The 26,077-nt window shown below is 47.2% G+C and overlaps 1 protein-coding gene across 1 annotated transcript in view; it reads left to right on the top strand.

Moving 5' to 3' along the window:
* The first annotated feature begins 10,568 nt into the window (after nucleotides 1-10,568).
* Nucleotides 10,569-26,077, top strand: part of VPS16 (VPS16 core subunit of CORVET and HOPS complexes) — a 33,003-nt gene continuing 17,494 nt past the window's right edge. The window contains exons 1-8 of the mRNA XM_087935688.1: nucleotides 10,569-10,790; nucleotides 15,375-15,463; nucleotides 18,107-18,198; nucleotides 19,782-19,910; nucleotides 20,423-20,570; nucleotides 23,198-23,313; nucleotides 24,742-24,864; nucleotides 25,280-25,335. Of these exons, the coding sequence (XP_087791814.1) occupies nucleotides 10,738-10,790; nucleotides 15,375-15,463; nucleotides 18,107-18,198; nucleotides 19,782-19,910; nucleotides 20,423-20,570; nucleotides 23,198-23,313; nucleotides 24,742-24,864; nucleotides 25,280-25,335 (806 nt within the window). The 5' untranslated portion in view covers nucleotides 10,569-10,737. The remainder of the gene's footprint in view (nucleotides 10,791-15,374; nucleotides 15,464-18,106; nucleotides 18,199-19,781; nucleotides 19,911-20,422; nucleotides 20,571-23,197; nucleotides 23,314-24,741; nucleotides 24,865-25,279; nucleotides 25,336-26,077) is intronic.

Below are 26,077 nucleotides of genomic sequence, written 5' to 3'. Positions count from 1 at the left end.
GCTGGATCATTTTCGTTTACACAGAAAGACCACCTCTTTTTTATTTTTTATTTCAATAAAAAGGGGTTTTTAAATTGCCTTCCTTTTTGTTTTTAATAAGTTTTTCTTATCACCCATCCCCTCCCACTTGTATGACTGTAACTGTGTCGCTTGTATCCTTACGATTTATATTGACTGTTTCCTAGTGTGAGATTGTGGCTAAAGAAAAAACCACCAGGATTCAAAGTTGATCCAAGGAAAAAGGCTTTATTGGAGATACATCTGCAGATGGGTTCCACCCTTGGCAGCTGGGAGGAACGAAAAGCACAGATTTCGCTCTACTTTTATACTCTAAAACTACACACACACACACACACACACACAGTATACAAATGGCTTGATTTACAATACATCTTTCAGGATACAAGTTACATTTTATTATCTTTTTGGTACCCAGCACATAACAAACACTTTCTTACCCGGTATCTGGCATTTCAAAGACATTCCAAAAGAGTGTGATAATTCCCAGCGCTTCAAAGGCCTATGCCTGGTACTGCACTCCCTTACTCCAAGGACATAATCTATCTTTCAACTTGAGATTTGAGTCATAAAAAGGATACTTTATGAACACTTCTCACACTAGTATGATTTGATTGTTTATCGTACCCTATGACTATCATTAAGTGTTGTACCTGATGATTCTTGACTCTTGACGAATGTATCTTTTCTTTTATGTATACTGAGAGCATTTGCACCAAGACAAATTCCTTGTGTGTCCAATCACACCTGGCCAATAAAATTATTCTGTTCTATTCTATTCTATTCTATTCTATTCTATTCTATTCTATTCTATTCTATTCTATTCCTTCCAATATCTATTCTATTCTATTCTATTCTTATTCTTATTCTACTCTACTCTACTCTACTCTACTCTATTCACTGTTTCCTGGTATGATTTGATGGCTTATTGTACCCTATGACTATTATTAAGTGTTGTACCTGATGATTCTTGACACTTGACAATGTATCTTTTCTTTCATGTCCACTGAGAGCATTTGCACCAAGACAAATTCCTTGTGTGTCCAATCAATAAATAATTCTAATTCTAAGTTTTTTATTTTATTTTTTAACTTGAACCTATCATTGAAGAAGAGCAACCCCCCTCCCCAGATAGAAGAAGAAATCACGAGGCAGCAAATAATCCAAACACAACACAAATAATTAAACATAAAAACACAATACAAATAATTAAATCATAAAGGGAAGAAAAGCCCTGTCTGGCTCATTGGCAGAATTCATACCTCTGGCAAGCTCAAGTGTAAAACACTTGAGATAAACCTTGTCGTATATCTCATACGAACAAAGGACGCGAGTCAGTGACTTGGTTCAGCTCATTTATTAGGGTAAAACACAAGTGGGGAAAGTGGGGAAGAAACGCGCTTAAAGCACTTTCTGCCGAGTGCTGTTGACCAATCGGGTCGTTTTGAATCGCCCGCAATCGGCTCAGCCAATCGCGGTCGATTCCAAACGACCAATCAGTGCCGCGCACTCAGCCAATCCGGTGGCCGTGGCGCTTTAGCCAATCCGGGCTGCCGGATTTCGAGTATGCAAATGTCTGTATAGAACACCCCTCCCCTCTTGGTTTGGTCCTACGTGACGTAGTCCCGTAAGTAGGCGGGCTCCATATTTTCCGACTGGACTTGCGCTGGTCAGTTGTCTCCTGGCTGTCGGCCGGTTCGGGTGGGACTCTGTCACTCTCCGCCTTGTTGATGGAACCGCCTGGAAGGGTGAGTCAGGCCTCTCGCCGCGGCTCCCTCCTGGTCTCCCGGGTTGGTCGAGCTTCTGGCTTCGCTGCTCCCGCTCGGCTTTTCTCGGGCTGGTTGAGCTGGCTTGGCTGCTCCCGCCGGCTTCCGGGGCCGGTTGAGCTGGCTCGGCTGCTCCTTCCAGGTGAGGCTTCGAGTGGTCGCTCTCCGGTTCTTCAGGTGGTGAGTACTGCTGGTTTCTTTTTGGGTGGGTTTGTTCTTTTTGTTCTTTGGGGCCTTCCCTCCCTCTTGGTTGGTGTTTTGCCGGTTCCTTTCAGTGTCTGGTGTTTGCGTGTCGGTTGTATTTCCCGCGGTGGTTCTTGATCTCAATTGGTCGATGTGGCGTTCCACGCCGTCCGTCGGTAGTTTGAAGGCGTGCGAGTGTGGGCCTGTTGCTTGGTGATCGTTGCCGGTATCCAGAGGGGTCCCGGTAAGGTTTTTGCGTAGACCCTGTCTCCCGGTGCGAATGTTCTGCGTTTGCTGGTGGAGTCAGGGGTCTTTCTGGGTTGTATGTGGGGTGCAAGCGGTCAAGCGGTGATCGCAATTTCCTCCCCATTAGTAGCTCCGCTGGGCTCTTGTTCATCGTAGTGCTCGGGGTTATGTGCTGAATTAGTAGCATCCGGTTTATTTTGTCTTGTATGTCCCCGTTTCGATTTTTGGATGGTCTTTTGTGAATTGGACCATTTTCTCCGCCCTTCCGTTCGCGCCGGGTGAGCCGGTGCCGTTAACGCGTGTCGGATCCCTCGTTCTGCCAAGAATTTCTCGAAGGGTAGCGCGGTGAACTGGGGCCGTTGTCTGACACGATGACATCGGGAAGGCCGTGGGTTGTGAAGAGCTTGCTGAGTTCTCTGATGACGGCGTCTGTGGTAGTTGTCTTCATGTTGCTTACCTCCAGCCAGTTGGAGTAAGCGTCACGGTTACCAGGAAGGTGTGTCCTCTGGTTGGTCCCGCGAAATCTCACGTGGATCCGGGACCATGGCCCCCGAGGGGTTTCCCATTCCAGGATCGGGCAGCGGGGGTTTGGTCTTGATTCCTGGCACTGTTTGCAGGAGGCCACCCAGGCTTCGATCTTCTTGTCCATCCCTGGCCACCAGGCGTGACTTCTGGCCAGGGCTTTTGTCCTAACGATGCCGGGGTGCCCTTTGTGCAGCATGCTCAGGACTTCTTTGCAATTTTTCTGGGACTATGACTCTGTCCCCCACAGTAGACAGCCTTTCTGCGTTGATAGCTCAGTTTGTCGGTTCCGGTAAGCTTTGAACTCGTTGTCCACGCCCCTTCTCCGGCCACCCTTTTCCCACCCATCTTAGGACCTGCGCCAGGCGTTTGTCTTTATTGGTTGCTAGGGCAATGTCTGACGCGGTCACGGGTAGGTTGGGTAAGGTCTCGATGCTCAGGGTGGATGTGGTGGGTGCTGGGTCAGCGTCCAGGGTGGGCAATGGTGTGCGGCTGAGGGCATCCAAGCGTGCGGGATTGACTTACGGGCGGTGGATTAGCCGGTAATTGTAGGCGGCGAGAAATTCGGACCACCTTGTCATCCTTGGGGAGAGTATGATTGGGGTGGCCCGGTCTCCTGCCAGTATTCCCAGCAGCGGTTTGTGGTCCGTGATTATGGAGAAGGTCCTGCCGTAAAGGTATTCGTGGAATTTCTTTCACGGCTGCGACGATTGCTAGAGCCTCTTTGTCCAATTGGCTGTAGTTTCTTTCGGGTTTTGAAAGGGTCCTTGAGAAAAGGCGATGGGTACTTCTTTACGGTCGGCGAGGGTGTGGCTGAGGACGGCCCCTCGCCGAAGGGTGATGCGTCGCACGTTACCGTGATGGGAGTGTCTCGCTGTACTGGATGAGGACAGCGTCTGATGTGAGAAGGTCCTTGGTTTTGTTGAAAGCGTCCTCTTCTCGTCTCCCCACGTCCAGGTGGCTGCCTTGTCGAGCAGCCTATGCAACGGTTCCGCCACGGTCGCCTTTTGGGGCAGGAAAACATTGTAGAAATTAATCAACCCCAGGAATGCTTGTAACTCAGTTTTGTTTCTGGGTTTGGGGGCTTCTTTGACGGCTTTTATTTTGCCCTCGGTGGGGTGGATTCCGTGCTGGTCTAGTAGGTACCCCAGAATTGGCCGTGCCGTGCGCAGTTGGCATTTCTCCTCTTAACTTTTAGTCCTGCACTTTGGAATCTTTGCAGTACTTCCCTTAGGCGGCCCTCCAATTGTTTCTGGTCGCCGCATGCTACCAGCACGTCGTCAAAATAGGGTACTACCCCTTTTATGCCCGGAGGAGCCTCTCCATTAGGCTTTGAAATACCCCGGGGCTACACTGACTCAATTGGAGCCTCTTGCAGCCGGAATGCCCCTCGGTGTGTGACTATAGTCTGCGCTTCTGCGGTTTCCTCGTCGACCGGCAGTTGCTGATAGGCTTGGGCCAGGTCGAGTTTGGCGAAACCCTGCCCCCCAGTGAGTGTAGAAGGTGTTGCACTACTGGGACGGGGTAGGCGCTTTGTTGTAGCGCACGGTTCAGGGTGGCCTTATAGTCCCCGCAGATTCTCACCAACCCATCTGGCTTTATCGGGGTGACTATAGGGTCTCCCATCGGGCATGGTCCGTTGGCTCGAGGACTCCCTGCTCGATGAGCTTATTTAGTTGCTCATCGATTTTGGGGCGGAGGGCAAAAAGGCACTCGCCGGGGTTTGAGGCGGATAGGGGCAATGGTGGGGTCAAGGCTGAATGATATTGGGGGCCCCGGCATTGCCTAGGTTTCCGTCGAAGACCTCTTGGAACTCGCACGAGCTGCTCCTCCCAGTCCGCCTCGGCAACGTGGTTGGTGCCGGTCACTTCTAGTCCCAACGGCGCGAACCATTGAAGTCCCAGGAGGCTGGGGCGGTCTCGTTCGGACGATGGTTAGGGGTAGTATTTCGGTGTGCCTTTAAATGTGACCTTGAAGTGCCCGGTCCCCACCACGGGATGCGATTCCCTGGTAGTCTTTGAGGATGAGCTTCTGGCTCTCCAGCTCGTGCCGTTTGCATGGAGGGTACTAGCCGCTTAATTTCCCGCCACGCGACCATGGATAGGTAAGATCCGGAGTCGACTTCCATTTTGCAGGGGCGGTCTTCGATGGCGACCTCCACGTGGACCTTCCCGGCCATCCCAGTTGGAGGAATGGCCAACGATAACCGTCTGGTGCGTTTCCTCGCTGGCGGTTTTCGAAACGGCAATGCTCCTCGCTTCCCGGCTCCAACGGCTCTCGCTATCCCGGTCGCGGTTCCTTGGGGGTGTTGTCGCGTCTGGTATTGTCGCGCCTCCGTGGGCTGCCGTCTCGGCGGCGGGGGCTGTGGTTCCGTTTGAAACGGCAGACCTTAGCGATGTGGCCCCGGCTTGCCGCCAATGCCGGCATATGGCATCAAAGAACCGGCATTCCGACCGCGGGTGTTCGCCCGCCGCAGCGGCGCATTGGAACTTTGATTTTCGGTTCCGTTGTTCGCGCCCGGTGGCGTCCCGTCTGCAGTCGGTGGATGTCCTCCTCGTCATCTTCTGAGTCGGAGGATTCGAGATCGCCGTGATGTGTGGAGGCGCGTTGCTCGATGGTCGAATCCGGACTGGTTCTCGGGGGTTGCGGTCGCCGGTCATGGCGGGTCGCTCTGCGGTGCCGGCTTGCCGCATTGGGCCGCTGATTTCCGGGTCGCTTCTGCTGCGGTGGCGGCAAGGCGTCGGCGAGGGAGATGTCACCCTTTGCCATGATCCGGCTCTGCAGGACGGGGTCCCGGAGGCCGAGGACGACGCGCGTCCCGCAGGGCTTCATCGAGATCGGGTGAACCCGCACAGGCCCCGAGGTCTCTGAGGTCGGCCACAAAGTTGCTGACGCTCTCCTTGCTTCTGATCGCGGCGGTAGAATTCGTGCCGGTGGATGAGGGTGGGCACGGCGGGTGCGTAGTGGCTCCTCAGCAGCGGTTCGAGATCAGCCCAGTCCATGGCCTTTACGTCGAGCGGCTTGGCGAGGCTTTTGCCATTTTAAACACTCGGGCCCGCAGTGTGTGAGGAAGACGTCCCTTTCCTCTGCCCGTTCGCGTCCTTGAGGTTGCTACTCTCCAGGAACATGAGGAATCGGTCTATGTACGATTCCCAATCTTCCGTAGCTTGGTTGAAGGGAGCGGGTGGCACGTTGCCGCTGGCCATGCTGCTGGTTGCGGTTCCGTGGGCCACGTGCGGTGTGGGACTTGTTTTAAGATCCCACCTTCGTCGCCAGTGTCGTATATCTCATACACGAACAAAGGACGAGTCAGTGACTTGGTTCAGCTCATTTATTAGGGTAAAACACAAGTGGGGAAAGTGGGAAAAACGCGGCTTAAAGCACTTTCTGCCGAGTGCTGCGGTTAATCGGGTCGTTTTGAATGCCATCGCGATCGCTCAGCCAATCGCGGTCGATTCAAGCGACAATCAGTCCGCGCACTCAGCCAATCCGGTGGCCGTGCGCTTTAGCCAATCCGGGCTGCGGATTTCGAAATGTATGCAAATGTCTGTACAGAACAAACCTAACTACAAAAAAACACAATTAGCACTAGAATGCAGCAAAAGAGCAAACATAGTAAGTGTTTCTTGTTAGACCAATTATCCAGAACAAATAGAAACAGGAATTAGATTTCTCAACCAGGAACAGAGATTAATCTTCCTCCTTCCAGACAAAGATGAATGGGGAAAATTATCCCATCAATAAACACTAGAATTAAACATCACCAAAAACCAGTTTTAGACAAAAAAACTCAAAGGGTATATAACAATCAAGTTTGAATATCAGTCTTTCTAGCCAAGAAACTTTGCTGAATGTCACTCGTCTTGGTTTCTTGTCATTAAAATATTTCTTTCCAGCAGCTCTGCTTCGTTATTGTATTTATTCTTCATCAGAAGGCATTTTCCTCCCAACATCGTCTTCCATTTAAACAGTGTGTTGTCTGGCAACAAATGTCTCTGTGCTACTACAATCAACCTTTACAATATTCGTTACCTTTCTAGTAATTCTCTAATCTTATACTAATAATAATCAGCATTATGACTCTGTTCATTTCTCCCTCTTAGCCTACCTTCTAATGAAAATATATTATTATCTATTATCTATCTATCTATATATATATATATAAGTGAAATACCATCCATGCATCATCACAAAATCTCCACAATCATAAAGCCTACAAACTTGAAATTTGGCACATATGTTCCTCTTGACTTCTAGATGATTGCTAAGGAAGGATTCTACAAAATGACCATCAGAGCATTAGTATTTCCTATATTATTATTATTATTAACACGCTCTGATGTTAAGGAGTCCATCCCCACCTGAAAAGAAATCTCTTCCAAATGCAAAACACAAGCAGAGGAGTTTCCATGTCAGTTTCACAGCAGCACCAAGCAGCTTTAGTACAGAACAGTTGAGCTAAGCCACGCCCAAGCTGCTTGCTGTCTCCTTCTTGCTCACATAGGAAATACTCTTTCAGTTTCCAAACAGCCCTCAAGTCTCTCACACACTGACAGGATGCTAGCCAGGTGAATACCAATGGATACTGGTAGGCAGAGGCAGGAATTCCCCACCCCCCTTATTTTCCTCCCCAAAAACTAAGCCCGACTACACAGTTTCGTAGCGAAGGACAGGTGTTGAGTTGGTATACAGGTGAAACTTGAAAAATTAGAATATTGTGCAAAAGTTCATTTATTTCAGTTATGCAACTTAAAAAGTGAAACTAATATATGAGATAGACTCATTACATGCAAAGCAAGATCGTTCAAGCCGTGATTTGTCATAATTGTGATGATTATGGCTTACAGCTCATGAAAACCCCAAATCCACAATCTCAGAAAATTAGAATATTACATGCAATCAATAAAACAAGGATTGTACATAGAACAATATTGGACCTCTGAAAAGTACTGTGTTTCTCACAAAATAAGGCGAGGCCTTAATTTTTTTTTTTTTTTGACCCTCCGAAAAAACGGCTAGGCTGTCTTTTCGGGGTGACTTAATTCCCCCCCTTGCATCCTCGGGTGGGCAGGCGGCGATGGCTTGGATGTTGATCTCGGCGTTGGTGGAGCACTTCGTATCGCGAGACCTTCCGCCACCGTTGCTTTCCCTTCTTCTGTGCTGCCGCAGCATTTAGAGCAATGCCGCGACATTTGTCACAGCCACACGCGGTCAGCCAGGGCTCCTCCCTGCAACCGGAGCCCGGCGGAGACACTAGGCTTCAGGCGCTCCTGTTGCTGCCTTCCCTTCACCTTCGAAGGCAAAGCCAATTCTTTTAAAAATGATGCCCTACTACTGGTACAACAAAGCCTCCCCTGCCGGAGAGGGCAGCCCAACCCCACGTGGGGTGGCGAATCTCCCGGGGCCGCAGCTCAGGTTCGGCCCACCCTAGGAGAAGCGCCCAGCCGCCATCCCTGCCTGGTGCCGGGCAGAGTGCGAAGAGCTTCTCCTAGGGCACCTAGCGCAGCTCACAGGCGGGCCCTCCTGCCTGGCGGTGGAGCTCTCGCCAAGGCAGTGAGCACCTCTCTGCTGGGCCCTCCGCTCATCCCGCCAGAGCTGTGCCAGAGCCATGCAGGCTGGGCAGAGCTGGGAAAGCGAGCCGCGGGTACGCGCCCACCTGCCAAGTGAAAGAGCTGTGCCGACCCGAGCTTGGCTTCCTTCCCAAGTCCCTTCAGCCCGAACCCGAAGGGGCCACTGGGAGAGGCCGCTTGATGCAGTGATAGCGCCAAACCATCTGTGGACAGGGAGGCGAGGCGACGGCCTGCGCTGTGTCCTCCTCTGAGCTGAGCCCTGCCGAGTCAGCGCCTCTGCCCGAGGCCCCTGCCGCTGCAGCGTTTGGAGCTGCTGGCGCATTTGGAGATGTGTGGGGACGAGGACGGGCTGGACAAGTGGTGGAAAGGATGGGTGGCTTCGGGCTCTCTCTGCCGGACCTGCCGGCCAGGGAAGCAGCACTGCCGTCGCCTCGCCTTCCTGGGCGCTATCACTGTTATGGAAGACCAGGATGCTTCAATAGCGGCCTTCAAGCCAAGGAGGTGGTTAGCCCATAAAATTAAAAAAGAACAAGAAAAGAGAATGATCGTAGCTCTCCAAGATCAGGAAGGGAAATTATGCACGCAGACCCTAAAAAAGAAAGAAATTGCTAAGGAGTTTTTTATGAAATCGTATAAACAGGAAGAAATACCAGAAGAATCTATTGATCAATATTTGAATGAAAAGAACTTGCCCGAAATTATTGATGAAGAGAAACAAAATTTGAATAATAAAATATCTATAGAAGAAATTAGGAAGGCAATCGGAACACAAAAAGCAAATAAGATCCCTGGCCCAGATGGAATTCCTTTGGAATTCTATAAGGAATTCCAGGAAACAATAGAGGAGATATTGGTGGACTTGTACAATGAAGCCCTGGAGAATGCTAACATCCCTAAATCATGGTTGGAAGCATATATTACCCTTATTTATAACGAACAATCAGACCCACAACAAATTCAAAATTATAGACCAATATCACTTTTAAATGTAGATTACAAAATAATGGCTACAATATTGGCGGAAAGATTAAAGAGAGTATTAAGTAGAATTATCCACACTGATCAGAATGGCTTCCTCCCCCATAGGCAAATAAAAACAAACACAAGAACCATTATGGATATATTAGAATATTATGAAGTATACTCAACCAAGACAATGGCATTGATATTTTTAGACGCCCAGAAGGCTTTTGATAACCTGAATCGGAACTTCCTGATTAAACAACTGATAGGCATGAAATTTGGAGAAAATTTTATAGGGTTTATTAAGGCAATTTATAACATGCAAACCGCAAAAATATTAATAAATGGGGAAAATACAGGTACCATAAAGATAAATAAGGGAGTAAGACAAGGCTGCCCCCTAGCTCCTCTATTGTATATATTGGCAGAAGAGACTCTCTTAGTACAAATTAGGCAAAGACAAGAGATTAGAGGACTAAAAATTAAAAAAGAGGAATATAAACTCCAGGCATTCGCCAATGATGTGGCATTTATATTAGAAGAACCCTGAGAAGCGAGCCCTATACTACTAAGAGAAATAGAAGAATATGGAAAGGTGGCAGGGTTAAAAATTAGCAAAGAAAAAACAAAAGTGTTAACAAAAAACTGTACAAAGGAGCAGAAGGAAGAACTAGCAAATAAATCAGGTATGCAGGTGGTAAATAAAGTAAAATACTTAGGGATCTGGTTGACTGCTAGAAGTTCATCGATTAAAAAAGATAACTATGATAAGTTAATAATGCAAATAGTTAAAGATTTAGATAATTGGGCCAAATTGCAGTTACCACTATTGGGATGTATTTCGATAGTAAAAATGAATATTTTGCCAAAACTGTTGTTCCTGTTTCAGACAGTGCCAGTCAAGTTGGAAAAGTTATGACGGCCACAGTATACCTGGGGTCATGTGATTTCCCCCCCTTTTTTTGGGGGGGGGACCTTCCGACAAGCCAAGTCGATGGGGAAACTCAATTCACTTAACAACCATGTGACTCACTTAATGATGGCAGAGATTCACTCAATGATGGTGGCCAGGAAAGCTGTAAAATAGGTCAAAGTCCATCCATCCATCCATCCAACGTTTATTGTCAATGCACAGCATGTGCAACCATGAAATTGAAAAATTGAAAACTGACTGAGCAACCAAGGTCTCACTTAGCAACAGAACTGCTGGGAATCAATGGGTGGTCGTAAATCGGGGACTGCGAGGGATCCTTCGCCTTTTTTTTTCGCCTCCGGGCAGGAAAGCAGCCGTCTTTCCTCTAGAGGGCAGCCGCGAGCCAAGCCGTGTTTGCTGGAGCTGCCCTCGGTCAACATGGCCACCGCTGCTTCCTCCCTTCCGCTTACCCAGGCCGGGAAGTGAGGGCGGAAGTGCTTCGGGAAGCTTCCTAGGGAGAGCAGCTGAGCGCCCCAGATCCTCCAGCTCGCCCCAAATGGATTGCTACACGGCCAATTGGGATCCCCTGGGGGAATCCGCCTATTATCGGTCAGTGGCTTTCTTTTTCAGGCCCCCTCCGCCCCCCTCATCCCCTCCAAAAATCCCCCGGGCCTTTCTTCTTGCAAAAGGCTACCCATAACAGACACCCCCTTTCTTCCCCCCCCAAAACCTCATTTTTAAGGCTCTTCAACCCCAAAATCTTTGTTTTTAATGCATCTCTCCCTCTGCCCCCCCTCCCGACACCCCAGTCCTTTGCAAAAATGATGCTTATTGGGGGATGCACAAATCCTCAAACAGCTCATTGCCTTTGGTCAGGGGCAGTTTTAAGCAGCTTTGCATTGCAAAACCCATCCTCCCCAGCCAGGAGGGGATGATGATAATGATGATGAGATCCATACAGCCGTGCAACCCTTCAAGCAGGGGCAGCAGGGGTAGGATCCCGGGGGTTAGGGGGTGCTAAAGTCTTTTTCAAAAAAAAAAAAACCTCTCTCCTCCCCAAAATATCTTCTTCCTCCTTGAGGAAAAGCTATCTCTGCAAGGAACCTTTTTTTTTTTTTTTAAACTAAATTAGGGTTTCTTTCCCTTTTATTGCAATTGCTATTTTGGTGGCTGACTTCAGACTGTTGTGTATTTTTTTTTTTTTTTAAATAAACTTTATTGAATACAAAAGATTAAAATATACAAATATACAAGAGTAAAAAAATAAAAAAAATCATACAAATAAACATCAAAACACATTCTGTAAGACTAATTGTATTTTCCTCGAATACATTTTGATAGTGATTTAAATATCTCATAGGAAGTATTAAATGGCAGTTACTTCCTATCCCTTGTAGAATAACTGTATTAATAATACAAATTTTTTTATACATAATAATCTATTGTTACTATTGGATTATAACTATGTATTTTTTATAGATAAGTCATTTATATAGCTTAGTCAAAGAGAGAGAGGAATAAAACTAGTATTCTATAAATTCCTAACCTTTAGCATATATATACGATAGTATATTTCATAGGTTTGTTGTGTATTTTATGTGTGTGGGGTTTTTGTGTGTGTGTGTCAATCCGGTTTTATGTGGCTGTTTGCAAAAGTGCATTCAGGATACTTTCCTTTTTTTAAAGAAATTTGGTTTCGTTTCGTATCTGCTGCTTTTTTATTTTTTTATTTTGATTTCTTTATTACACATTTTTCAAACTTTTACACCACAATTCCATTTTTGACAGTGCTTCAGAGTTGGCTTCTTTCCTATTTACATAGTAATACTTTCATTTTCATTTTCAATTCCTGGTATATTTCTCTAATATTTTTACATTTATATTTAAGTGTTGTAAGTGTTATATTTAAGTGTTTATGATTCTTGACTCTTGACGAATGTATCTTTTCTTTTATGTACATTGAGAGCATTTGCACCAAGACAAATTCCTTGTGTGTCCAATCACACCTGGCCAATAAAGAATTCTATTCTATTCTTTACCTTTTTATAATTCCTTATATATGCATTTCCTGCTACTCTTCAGAAATTTTTATACATATTCTTTACCTTTCTCCTCTAGTCACTCATACCATAATGTCCCAAATCTTATATTGTTTCCTCCTTGTCTTTTAACTTTATCGTTAATTTATCTATCTCTGCTTATTCAAGCACTTTTTTTTTAATCACCATATTTTCTATAGGGGTATTGGTCTGTTTCCAATGTTGTGCAAAAACAATTCTGGCTGCTGTCATTATATAGAGTATGATATATTGATTTTTTTATTTCAATTGTCCTTTATTATACCTAATGAATAATTCTGGTTTCCACTCAATTTTTTGCTTAATAATCTCCTCGAGACATTTCTTTATTCTCATCCAGTTCTTTGTATCTGCTGCTTTTAAAGATTTTAGCTCAAGAATAGTGACTGTGAGAGGGATCTTTGTCTAGGTAAGAGAAGGACCAGGGGAGACAGGATAACAGCCTTCCAATATTTGAGGGGCTGCCACAGAGAGGAGGAAGGGGTGACGCTATTTTCCAAAGGCCAGACAAGGAATAATGGATGGAAACTGAACAAGGAGAGATTCAACCTGGAAATAAGGAGAAATTTTCTGACAGTGAGAACAATCAACCCGTGGAACAGAAGTTGCCCTCGGAAGTTGTGGGAGCTTCATCACTGGAGGCTTTCAAGAAGAGACTGGACTGCTGTCTGTCAGAAATGGTGTAGGGTCTCCTGATTGGGTGGGGGTTGGACTAGATGACCTACAAGGTCCCTTCCAACTCTGTTAATCTGAATCTATCTAAGATCAAAACTGGGCCTGGCTAGTCTAGGTAAGAGAAGGACCAGGGGAGACAGGATAACAGTCTTCCAATATTTGAGGGGCTGCCACAAAGAGGAAGGGATGAAGCTATTTTCCAAAGGCCAGACAAGGAATAATGGATGGAAGCTGAACAAGGAGAGATTCAACCTGGAAATAAGGAAGAATTTTCTGACAGTGAGAACAATTAACCCATGGAACAGAAGTTGCCCTCGGAAGTTGTGGGAGCTTAAATCCCTGGAGGCTTTCAAGAAGAGACTGGACTGCCATTTGTCAGAAATGGTGTAGGTTCTCCCGCTTGGGCGGGGTGTTGGACTAGATGACCTACAAGGTCCCTTCCAACTCTGATTATCTGTTATATTTGTTATATCCTTCTGGACAGTCACTTAAATATGAGCCAGCTATGTGCTGCAGCAGCAGCAGCAGCAAAAAAAAGCTAATATGATCCTTGGTTGTGTAAACGGGGATAGAATCAAGATCACAAGAAGTGTTAATATCACTTTATGAGGCCTTGGTCAGGCCACACTTGGAATACGGCATCCAGTTTTGCTCACCACAATATGCGTTTGGGGAAGTCGCACAACATTCTCAGAGACTCTTCCGATGCTGCTTACAATCTTCATGAACTGTTGCCTTGTGGCAGAAGATGCAGAACAATTAAAACTCAGACCGCACGAGTTTTCTGAACAGTTTTTATTCCAGAACTATAATGGACTGAAGGACCACCATCAGTGAGCTTTTGGACAGTAACCCTTGCTCTGTTGTGTGGATGCTTGTGTGTTTTTAGGCGGCGGGAAATTTTTGGCTGGTGGAGGTGTGTTTGGTGGACTGTCATGTTTGTGTGCGTGTTGGTCTCTGGGTGTTATGTGATTTTCATGGTATGTGTATACTGTGTATATACATACAATGACAATAAAGGATTTATTTTTATTTTATTTATTAAAAAAGGTTGAGACTTGTTAGGGATACACCCTAGCAGAATCTGCACGGCAGTCAGGCAGGCAGGCAAAATATGTGAGATAAACGTTTTTGTAGCTTACACTCAGTAAAACAGATACACCGTGCTAGTTAAATAGTTTATTCCAGTAAGAGTTATAGCATAGTCAAACAGTCCATATATCATTTACTAATTCAGTCCATCCAGGGATTATTCAGTTGCAAATTCCAGTGTCGAAAAAAGAGGTCAGTAAACTTACAAATATCAGTCCAGTAATATATCTCCTCGCAGTAGAGATATGAAGAAGTCAAAACCTCCTTTCTTCCTTCGACGACAGCAACTCAGCAGTAGGGAACACGCAGTTAGCAAACCATCAATCCAGCAAACCAGCAATCGTCAGCAATCCAACAGGTTCTCTTGCTCCCTCTTATGGCGGTTTCACAACCGCACCCAAAATTACATGCTTTGCAGTTTAAAGTGACACACACTTAAACTTACAATCATAGTTTATATATATTATTTTACCCAAACTACGTTAGGTAACCTATGTTATTCCTAACAAGACTCTTTCTAGAGTCTCAACATTTTTTTTAATAAATAAAATTAATATCTTTCTAGAGGGCAGAGAAGAGCAATAAAGAGGATTAGGGAGCTGGAGGATAAAACATGCAGGAAGAACGATTGCAGGAATTGGGTATGTCTAGTTTAAGGAAAAAAGATGGATTAGGGGTGGCATGATAGCCTCTTCCAGTATTTGAGGGGCTGCCCCAAAGAAGGGGGGGCAGAGTCAACTTATTTTCCAAAGCACCAAAAGGCAGGACAAGAAGCAACGGATGCAAACTAATCCAGAAGAGAAGCAATCTAATAGTAATCGTAGTCATAGTAGTAATAGCCTTTACTGTTGTCATTCTACATCATGTATACAACGAAGTTGGTTTAGCCTCTACTGGTGCAATCCACAGCAGAAAATACAATACAACATGAATAAGTATAGACAATCATCCCTCGACAAGCAACCTGGAGCTAAGGAGAAATTTCCTGATACCTAACAATTAACCAGTGGAACAGCTTGCTACTAGAAGTTGTGGGAGCTGCGTTGCTGGAGGTTTTCAGTAGAATTTTAAATTCCTGTATTTTTTTTTTTTAAGTTAATCTGATTTTAAATGATCAGGTTGCAAAAATAGTTATCTAAATTTACCGAAAACACTTGACGCAGAAGGACGAGGAGGTGGTTGGAGGACAGATAGACAAAAGCTAAGTTACGATTGTTATTTTTTTTAAAAAAATCTACTCTTATTGAATTAATCGATGTTGTAAGCCACCCAGAGTTCTTGCGTATGGGGGCGGGGGAATAAAATTGATAGATTGATAAATAAAAATAATCGTGCCTTTCCTCTTTAGGAAACTGGAACTTTATAGCATGAGCTGGAATTTGAAGGAAGACCTACGAGAGTATTTGGTGGCTGCAGCTCCGTATGGGGGCCCCATCGGTACGTGAGAATCCTTTCTTTTCTCTCCTCTACCTCTTGCTGCAAAACATTCCTCGCATCCTGAACTGCTAGTAATCCACAATACGGGTATATTTTTCTTATTTCTCTCTCTCTATTTTTTTTGCACTTTCAAACTCCCCACTTTGCTCCACGCATGACAAAGACTTAGCATCGTAGGTCAAATAAAGTAGGGAGAGGCTCCATTCATCTTTTTTTTGTTATCTTTTCCTGGGGTATTTCATTTATTTTTATTTTTTTTTTGAAAACAATTTTATTGGTTTTTTTAAAAAACAAACAAAACAAAGCATAAAAACATCAGCTCTCTTCCATGCATATATACAAACAGTGTGTCGGTTGGTTCATCAGTTTTGTGCATTCATTTCGTAGTCTCAATTACAGTTATATTGCATAATAACTCGTATTATCAATCCAAACTTATATGTCCTCATATCATTATTAAAAAATCATTTGACTATGATTTTATTCATTCATACTTTATGAGATAACTATAATTTAGGTAGTTTATTCTATAACAAATCATATAATCATACCAAACCTATCCTAAAAAACACTTTATAGATATGATGTCAAATAACAAAAGAAAAAGAAAAAACAAAGATATTCCTTATTATCTAACATTCTAAATATTCTATTATTATATTTTATCATCCAACCATTGATAGAAAAGGTCCCAAATTTTATAAAATTGTTTATCCTCTTGCTCTCTAATTTCAAATGTCAATCTACTCATCTCAGCACATTCCAATATTTTCTTAATAATTTCTTCCTGCGATGGAATTTTCTCATTTTTCCAATTTTTAGCAAATACAATCCTAGCCGCAGTTCATTTATTTAGGCACAAGCTGGGTCCCCGTGCTCCGCTACGAAACTATGTGGTCAGGCTTAGTTTGTGGGGAGGAAAATAAGTGGGGGGGGGAAAATTCTGCCTCGGCCTACCAGCATCCTTCGGTATTCATCTGGATAGAGTCCTGTCAGTGTGTGAGAGAGTTGAGGGCTGTTTGGAAACTGAAACAGTGTTTGCTGTATGAGCAAGAAGGAGACAGCAAGGAACCTGGGTGTGGCTTAACTCAACTGTTCTGTACTAAAGCTGCTTGGTGCTGCTGTGAAACCGAAACTCTTCTCCTCTGCTTGTGTTTTGCATTTGGAAGAGATTTCTTTCCAGGTGGGGAGGGGGAGTAGAACTCCTTAGCATCAGAGCATTTTAATAATAATATAGGAAATACTAAATGCTCTGTTGGCCGTTTCGAAAAATCCTTCCTTAGCAAGCACCTAGCAGCCAAGAGGAACATAGATGCCAAATTTCAAGATTGTAGGCTTTACGGTTGTGGAGATTTTGTGATGATGCGTGAGTGGTCTTTCGCTTTTATATACAGAGATTATTTTATTTGTTTGCTTTTGATCCTTTTTCTTGCCTTTCGCTTTGTGTATGTTCAGGAGTTTATGCAGGGATGGGATTCTACCTGGTCACACTGGTTCTATAGAACCAATTGCTACGATTCTGCGCAGTTTGGAGAACCGGCAAATCGTGCTACTACCTGGCCCCTCCCTTCCCTGCCCACTCCCTACTCACTCCTTACACCCAGCAAACTTGCCTGCTAAATTGCTATTTTTCCATTTTTCCCCCTGACCATCTGCTCTTCCGCTGTGCCGGGAGATTTAGATTAGCTAGAAAGCAGGAAGTTGTTGGATTTCTTGCTTTCTAGCTAATCTACAAGCAGAGCTGAACCTTCCTTAGGACTGAAGCTTCTATTTTTCAGTGCAGACTCAGGTAGCAGATGGCAGAACGGTAGATCTCTGAGTGAATCTGTGATTCTGCGAGCAACTCAATCTGCCTGCCCGCTTTGCTTGATTTTGGGTTAAAGTTGCTCTTTTTTTAAATAAAAAAATCAATATTTACATGAATATTTATAATATTTACACATAAGCCATGTCCAGCCAGTCACATGACCACCAAGACACACCCACAAATTAGGCCATGCCCACAGAACCTGTGAAGAACCCCCCCCCCCCCCCCCCCCCCCCCCCCCCCCCCCCCCCCCCCCCCCCCCCCCCCCCCCCCCCCCCCCCCCCCCCCCCCCCCCCCCCCCCCCCCCCCCCCCCCCCCCCCCCCCCCCCCCCCCCCCCCCCCCCCCCCCCCCCCCCCCCCCCCCCCCCCCCCCCCCCCCCCCCCCCCCCCCCCCCCCCCCCCCCCCCCCCCCCCCCCCCCCCCCCCCCCCCCCCCCCCCCCCCCCCCCCCCCCCCCCCCCCCCCCCCCCCCCCCCCCCCCCCCCCCCCCCCCCCCCCCCCCCCCCCCCCCCCCCCCCCCCCCCCCCCCCCCCCCCCCCCCCCCCCCCCCCCCCCCCCCCCCCCCCCCCCCCCCCCCCCCCCCCCCCCCCCCCCCCCCCCCCCCCCCCCCCCCCCCCCCCCCCCCCCCCCCCCCCCCCCCCCCCCCCCCCCCCCCCCCCCCTTCTTGTTGTTTCTTCTTCTTCTCCTCCTCCTCCTTCTTCTTGTTTCTTCTTGTTTCTTCTTCTTCTTGTTTCTTCTTCTTGTTTCTTCTTCTTGTTCCTTCTCCTCCTTCTTCTTCTTGTTTCTTCTCCTTCTCCTTCTTCCTATTATTATTATTATTATTATTTTAATTTGTAGCCCTGATGAAAAACAAGAAGGAGAAATCTCCCAGCTCCCGGCCTATTCTAGAGATCTACTCTGCCTCGGGAATCCAGCTGGCCAGCGTTGTGGTGAGTAAGACCCAGGGGTCAGTTCCAGGCAATCCTTGACTTATGACGGTTCATTTAGTCACCGTTCCCACTTACAACAGCACTGAAACAAGCAACTTAGGGCCGTTTTTCACACTTACGGCTGTTGCAATGTCCCCAGGGTCATGGGATCAAAATTCAGACGCCTGGCAACAGGACTCATATTTATGACAGTCGCAGTGTCCCCGGGTCATATTATCGCCTTTTGCGGCCTCCTGACTAGCCCAGTCGATGAGGAAGCCAGATTCACTTAACAACCATGTTCCTAACTGCAGGGATTCACTTAACAACCATGGCAAGAATGGTTGTGGAATGGGGCAAGGCTTACTTAACAAAAATGTATCACTTAACGACATAAACTTGGGGCCTCGATTGTGGCTGTAAATCGAGGACGTCCCATAATTGTCATGCTACACCACAGTTTTTCAAGCTTGTGGATTCTTAAGACCTGTGGACTTCATCTCCCAGAATTCCACAGCCAGCAGCAGCAGTGTGGAATTCTGGGAGTTGAAGTCCACCGGTCTTAAAAAGTCAGCAAGCCTGAGGGAAAAAAAAAACAGTTCTAAACAGGGGTGGGATTCTACTGGTTCAGACCGGTTCTATTGAACTGGTTGTTATGGTTCTGCACAGTTTGGAGAACCAGAAAATCGTGCCCCTGGCTGGCCCCGCCCCTCCCCGTCAATCAGTCCTTATCGTGCATGCCCGACATCGCTGACTGCATTCTCCCCCGCCCAGTCACTCCTTAAGGTCGTTTCCCCCTCCTGACTTTCAGTTGTTCCGATGATCAGCTGTTCTGATGATCAGCTATTTTGATGATCAGCTGTTCTGATGACCATGATCAGCTGTTCTGATTCAGCTGTTTTTGCCCAGGCCCAGGAAACTTCCCTGAGACTCAGGAGGCAAAAAAGGGGGTGTTGCTGCAAAAAAGAAGAAGCCACGCCCACCCAGTCACATGGCCACACCTATCTAGCCAAAAATTTTGAATCCCACCCCTGGTTCTAAACCAACTCAAGCCATTGTTCAGCAGGATGGGAGATGTAGTCCGTCAATGTTTGGGGATCCTGGGTGGGACAAGGGGGCGAAGCAACAGCTGGCTGGGGATACTAGGAGAGCTGGCTGGGGATACTGGGAGTTGTAGTTTTCACCAGAGAGAGGAGCTGCTGTGGACGAAGGGAGGGTAACATGGGAATCCAAGTTAAGGACACCTTGAGATTTTTTTTTTATTTTTTTATTTTTTTGCCAATTGCTTATAAGATAAGTATAAGTAAAAACAAAGTTATGAATACATGGATACCTATAAGAAAAATAAATATATATATATAAAAGAAACAATAGGACAGGGACGGTAGGCACGTTGGTGCGCTTATGCACGCCCCCCTACAGAAAAGGGGTACTCTTATGCGCTTAGGAAAGGGGTGAGGCCAATAGTAGACTGTCTGAGGTTAAAGTTAGTCGACCGTCTGAGGTTAAAGATCCAGGCAGAAAGCCAAGCCTAGGAACCCGGTGGGGCTGACGGGACCCGTGGTTGACCAGTCTTGCAAGCGCCTCCTTCTCTTTGCCAATAGTGGAAGGACTCTCCGGCGATGTTCCTGGGCTGGACCACCAGTGAGGAGCTGCTCAGCGTCCAAGAGAACGGAATCGTCCTTCTCCACAGCCTGTTCGGCGAATTCAAGAAGAAAGTCACCATGACCAACGTAAGTGACGGCGGGCGGAGGGTTTGCGGTGGAGCCTGGGTTCAAGACAACGGTTGTGTGCGTGGAGTCTTCTTGCCACAGGCTAAGCCTCCAAGAAGCAAGCCACATCCGGGGCTTTGCATGGTGCGTGAAATCCGATGGGTCCTTTGGACTTCTGCTATAAACCCAGGGTTAACTGGAGGGAGGACTGGAATCCGCAGCAGAAGGACAGCCACTTCTCTGAAATGGTGTAGGGTCTCCCGCCTGAGCAGGGGGTTGGACTAGATGACTTCCAAGGTTCCCTTCCAACTCCTCTTCTGTTCTATTTTCTGAAAGACCGTTTGCGAAGCCTTGCAGGCTGTGAATGAACGTAAGTCGCAGCCGTGGGAAATAAAAAAAAAGGTTTTTGACGGGAACTAAGATCGTGTTTTATGGAAAGGAAGCCTAGGTCAGAACGTTGTCTGGCCTTGGACCAGAACCAGAACAGATCCACGCTTCCTCCTGAGGTCCTTCTTTCCTCTTTTGTCCCTCAGGACGTGGTGCAGGAACGTGTGCTGGAGGCCAGGGTCTTCTACACGACATACGGCACCGGCTTGGCCATCCTATCCGCCCTTCAACACCGCTTCAGCCTGGCCAACAACATCTATGACATGAAACTACGGAAGCTTCCCGTCGTGCCAGGTGCGGCTCCGCCGGTGGGATTCCCCCGGTTCAGACCGGTTCAGGAGAACCGGGTGTTAAATTTGCATCTGGTTCGCCAAACTAGTTGTTGAACCGACTGGCTGGCCCCTTCCACCCCACCCCGCCTCTCCCGGGAGTCTCCACGCGGCCCATTTTGGATGGAGGTAAGGGCCGGGTTCGCGCGGAGGCTCTGGGAGGCGGGAAAACAGCCCTCTTGGAAGGACCAGAAGTCTGGAAACAGGCCCGTTTCCGGCTTACGGAAGGCCTCTGGAGTCCAGGGGAGGCTGTTTTCACCCTCCCAGAGGCCCGAGGGAAGCCTCCGGACTCTGGGAAAGGCGAAAAATAGCCCTCCCGGAAGTTCCGGTAGGCCGTGCCCACCCAGCAACCGGGCAGCGAATCGGTTTCTGGGATTTTTGAATCCCACCCCTATGCGTCTCCGTAGCCTTGACACACCGTCCCGGGAGGGTGGAGAACCGGCTTGGGGTCCCTGCGCAGGTAGTCCTCGACTTAACGGCCAAAATTGACCCACAATGTACCTGGGGCTAAGGGAAGCATTGGTTAAATAAGTTAAGTCAATTTTGCCCCATTGTTCAACCGTTGTTAAGGGAATCTCTGCCACGGTTAAGACAGTCGCCCAGTTGCTAAGAGAAACCCGGCTCCTATCTTGGCTTCTTAACCGACGATTAACAGACTTGGAAGGGGCCTTGGAGGTCATCTAGTCCAACCCCCTGTCCAAGCAGGAGACCCTGCACCATTTCCGACAAAGGACAGTCCAATCTCTTCTTGAAGGTTTCCGGTGATGGCGCTCCCACAACTTCTGAAGGCAACTTCTGTTCCATGGGTGGATTGTTCTCATTGTCAGAAAATTTCTCCTTATTTCTAGGTTGAATCTCTCCTTGATCTGTTTCTAGGTATTTAGATAATAGATAGAAGATAGATAGATGGACAGATAGACAGACAGACAGACAGACAGACAAAGTAGGTGGGTAGGTAGGTAAGTAGAGAAAGAGAGAGAGAAAGAGAGACAGACAGATAGATAAGGTAGGTGGATAGATAGAGAGAGAGAGAGGAATGGAAATAAACACAGACAGACAGACAAGGTAGGTGGGTAGGTAGGTAAGTAGATAGCGATAGAGAGATAAGGTAGATGGGTAGGTAAGTAAGAGAGACAGACAGACAGACAGACAAGGGAGGTGGGTCGATAGGCAAGTAGATAGATAGAGAAATGGAGATAGATAGATAGATAGATAGATAGATAGATAGATAGATAGATAGATAGATAGATATGGATGGATAGACAGACAGACAGACAAGGTAGGTGGGTAGGTAGATAAGTAGATAGAGAGAGAAAGAGAGACAGACAGATAGATAAGGTAGGTGGATAGATAGATAGAGAAAGAGAGAGGTAGAGAGTGAGATAGAGATGGAGATAAACACAGACAGACAGACAAGGTAGGTGGGTAGGTAGGTAAGTAGATAGCGATAGAGAGATAAGGTAGATGGGTAGGTAAGTAAGAGAGACAGACAGACAGACAGACAGACAAGGGAGGTGGGTCGATAGGCAAGTAGATAGAGAGATGGAAATAGATAGATAGATAGATAGATAGATAGACAGATAGATAGATAGATAGATAGATAGATAGATAGATAGATAGATAGATAGATAGATAGATAAGGTAGCTAGGTAAGCAGGCAGGCAGATAGGTAGCTATAGATTCAGATAATCAGAGTTGGAAGGGGCCTCGGAGATCATCTAGTCGAACCCCCCACCCAAGCAGGAGACCCTACACCATTTCTGGCAGATGGCATTAAAAGCCTCCAGAGAGTCGCCAAAGGGAAATCACACGACCACCCCCCAAGACACTGCAACCGTCATAAGTATGAGTCCCATTTTGCCCAAGCGTCCGAATTTTCATCATGTGACCATGGGGGGGGGGTGGAATACTGCAACACAGCCATGGGTCCCTTATTTCACTGCCTTTGCAACTTTGAACGGTCGCTAAACGAACCTATGCAAATTGATGGGTTACCTGTTGTTGCCAAAACGGGACTTTTTCAACGTTTCAGGCAAAATGGAAGTCTCAGGTTTCTAGCCCTCGTGGTTCAGGAGTCAGAATCTACTCTGAGTTGAGCCTTGGAGCTCCGAGCTGCAAAAAAAAACACCCGTGAGAAATGGAGGGTAGTCCTCGACTTAACGACAGTCCCGTTTAGTGGCCGTTCGAAGTTTACAACGGCCCTGAGAAAAGTGATGACTTATGGCTGTTTTTCGCACTTAATGACCGCTGCAGCGTCTGCATGGTCACGCGATCAAAATCCATCCGCTTGGCGCAATGGACTCATATTTATAAGGATCGCAGCGTATCAGAATCACACGATCCCCTTTTGCAACTGTGTTCCTAACTTAACAATGGCCGTGATCCGCTTAACGACCGTGGCAGGCAAGGTCGTAAAAGGGGACAAATCTCGCTGAACAAACTATCCCCGCTTTAGCAATGGAAATTTGGGGGCTTCGTTCTCATCGTAAGCCGAGGACTTGCGACCTTACGGCAGTCGCTATCAGGCAAAGTTCCACGTTTCTTCTCTCCCAAGTTCAGATGGATGATCTCTTTTTCTCCTTCTCCGGCCAGGTCTCCAAGGCCCCCCTTCCTGCTGGACGGTCCTTTGTCAAAACAGGGTGACCAACATTTTCTTTGCGGTCGGGCAAGAACTGTACCTTCTGGATGACGCAGCCTACAACCCGGTGGTAGGTTTGCCCAAATCCTTTCTTTCTGAAATTGTTGGTATTTCTGCAGGGGCTGGAATTCGGATGCTTAACCACTTTCCTGACTACATAAACCATGTGTCAGGACTCCCAACAAATCCACCCCCGTTCAAATCAAAAGTCTCTAGCCACATCTCTCAGAGAAAATTGATTTATTAGAAGTGGCCATGTTGGCGTTAGCGGGATGCAGCTGATACTAAAATACGTCGTTCTGTGAGGACCCCGGGCGGGGATACAAAACAAACACAGTTACAGACAACAAGTGAAGCCCCTTTTATTCCTTCGCTTGGTTTCCAAGCTCTGAATATTCTTGACGGAAGCCAAAAAAAACCTCCCACACAAGAAGAAGGGAAAAAGCAACACAAAACCAGGCAAGATAAGGGCTGGAGGACGTCCGCGCCAGACTCAGAGAGGAACCATAAACTAGAGATATTTCCATGCTTTGTTTCCTGCGCTCACCCATACGCAGGCCCTTCCTCTTATCCAGTTGTCACAGCTGCAGCCCATGAAGGGGATCAAGGCCCTTTCCTCCCCCATAGACCATGTCTCTCCCTTATCCTCTCCTCCCTGCCTGCCCTAGGATGGAGAGGGGATGGGCCTGGGTCCTCCTCTGACTGCCCAGCCGGCCTCTGCCCTTCCCCAGCCTCCTCCACCACCTCCGGAGCCCCACTTCCACTCCTTGTCGGCTGTTCCTCCTCTCCCTCAGAGTCAGGGCTCTTGTAGCAGGGAAAAAAGGAGGCAGGAGGAGAATTCGAGACATTCACCACCTTGAGTTATTTGTAAGAGTAATTTTGTAAGAATCTGAGCAGCCAAGATGGGATACAAAACCCCACCACCGGCAACAACAACAAATACAAAATAAAAAGAAGCCGCCATTTTAGGAGTCACCAGGATTTCCTTATCTTGGAAATCTGTCCGTCTCAATTGTCTGGCCTGGGGAACCTCCTTCCAGGGAATCTCTGCTGCTGAATTTGAATTTTGACCCTATTTTGTAGGACTTGGGTTTATGTCCACTCGTTTAGTGGCCGTTCAGAGTTCCTATGGTGCTGGGAAAAAAAGGGGTTATTTGCCTCACACTTGCAGCATCTCCATGGCCACTTGCCCCGAATTTGAGTGTCTGGCACAACCAACATATATCTGTGACAGGTGCAGCATCCAGGGGTCATGGGATCGCCATGCGTGTCTTTCCCAGAGGGTTTCCGCCAAGCCAAGCCAATGGGGAAACCAGGATTCACTTCATGTCCGCCACAAAAAGGTCATAAAATGGATCCTGGCTCATTTTAATGACCACAATCATGGGCCCGACGGGGGTTGAAAATCAACGACCTGCAACCCTAAGGGGATGAGTCAATTTGGGGAATGGCATCGGGGTCTTGAATTTAGCCCGGTGGTCTCCTTTCCTTTTTGTAGACCCTGCCTGGGCTCAGTCCCCACGCCGGTTCCTTCCTCAGGATGGCCGTGTCGTTCAACCACCGTTTTTTGGCACTCTTCACCAACACCGGCTACGTCTGGATGGGCCGGTCGAACTTAAAGGTGAGATCCAAATCCCAGAATTCCCCTGGCAGATTGGGTGGACTTCAGCTCCCAGAATTCCCCTGGCACATTGGGTGGACTTCAGCTCCCAGAATTCCCATCAGCATGGGTGGACTTCTAGTCCCAGAATTCCCCTGCCATCATGGGTGGACATCTACTCCCAGAATTCCCCTGCCATCATAGGTGGACCTCAGCTCCCAGAATTCACCTGGCAGATTGGGTAGACTTCTACTCCCAGAATTCCACTGCCATCATGGGTGGACTTCAGCTCCCAGAATTCCTCTGGCAGATTGGGTGGACTTTGACTCCCAGAATTCCCCAGGCAGCTAACTTTAGACAGCCAAGCAAATATTTTTCGATTAGTCGGCTTGGTTGCATCCGTCCCTTGTTGCCTTTTTCTTCTGCTTCCTGTCAGGAAAAAATGGCTGAATTCACTTGCGACTACCGATCGCCTCCCAAGCAGATGGCCTGGTAAGCACCCCTAAAACCGCGGGGCTCCTTCTGCCTTTCCCTAAAATTTATTACAAGCAGTCCTCCACGTACAACAGTTGTGGTGGCCACGATATAAAAAAGGGGTTGAGGCTCTAGAATAAGGGTCTTCTTCAAACTTGGCAAGTTTGGGAGTTGTGGACTTCAACTCCCAGAATTCCTCCTCCAGTCACGTTAGCGCAGGAATTCTGGGCGTTGAAGTCCACAAGTCTTAAACTTGCCAAGTTGGAAGACTCTTGGGCTAGCCAGATGAAAGGAAGGCAGAGGGAGGAACAGATGATTGATAGGATGGATGGATGGATGGATGGACGGACGGACGGACAGATAGATAGATATGGATGATATAGATTATTTAAAAATCTAGATACAGAACTAGATAGAGAGATAAATAGAGTGTATGGCTAGCTGGCTAGCTGGATGATAAACAGACAGAGGATGGGTGACATAGATTATATAAAGATCTAGATCAGGGGTCTTCCAACTTGACAGCTTTAAGACTTGTGGACTTCAACTCCCAGAATTCCTCCTCCAGTCCATGTTAGCTCAGGAATTCTGGGAGTTGAAGTCCACAAGTCTTAAACTGGCCAAGTGGGAAGACCCTTGTGATAGATGACGGATCGATGGACAGATAGATAGAGATGGATGGATGGATGGGTGGGTGGGTGGGTGGATGGATGGATAGATAGATAGATAGATAGATAGATAGATAGATAGATAGATAGAT

This window comes from Pseudonaja textilis, chromosome 6 (assembly GCF_049901715.1).
Source record: "Pseudonaja textilis isolate UNSWEBS1 chromosome 6, rPseTex1.2, whole genome shotgun sequence".
Classification (NCBI taxonomy): domain Eukaryota; kingdom Metazoa; phylum Chordata; class Lepidosauria; order Squamata; family Elapidae; genus Pseudonaja; species Pseudonaja textilis.
Note: the sequence above shows the minus strand (reverse complement) of the source record. Positions and strands in the feature narration are given on the sequence as shown.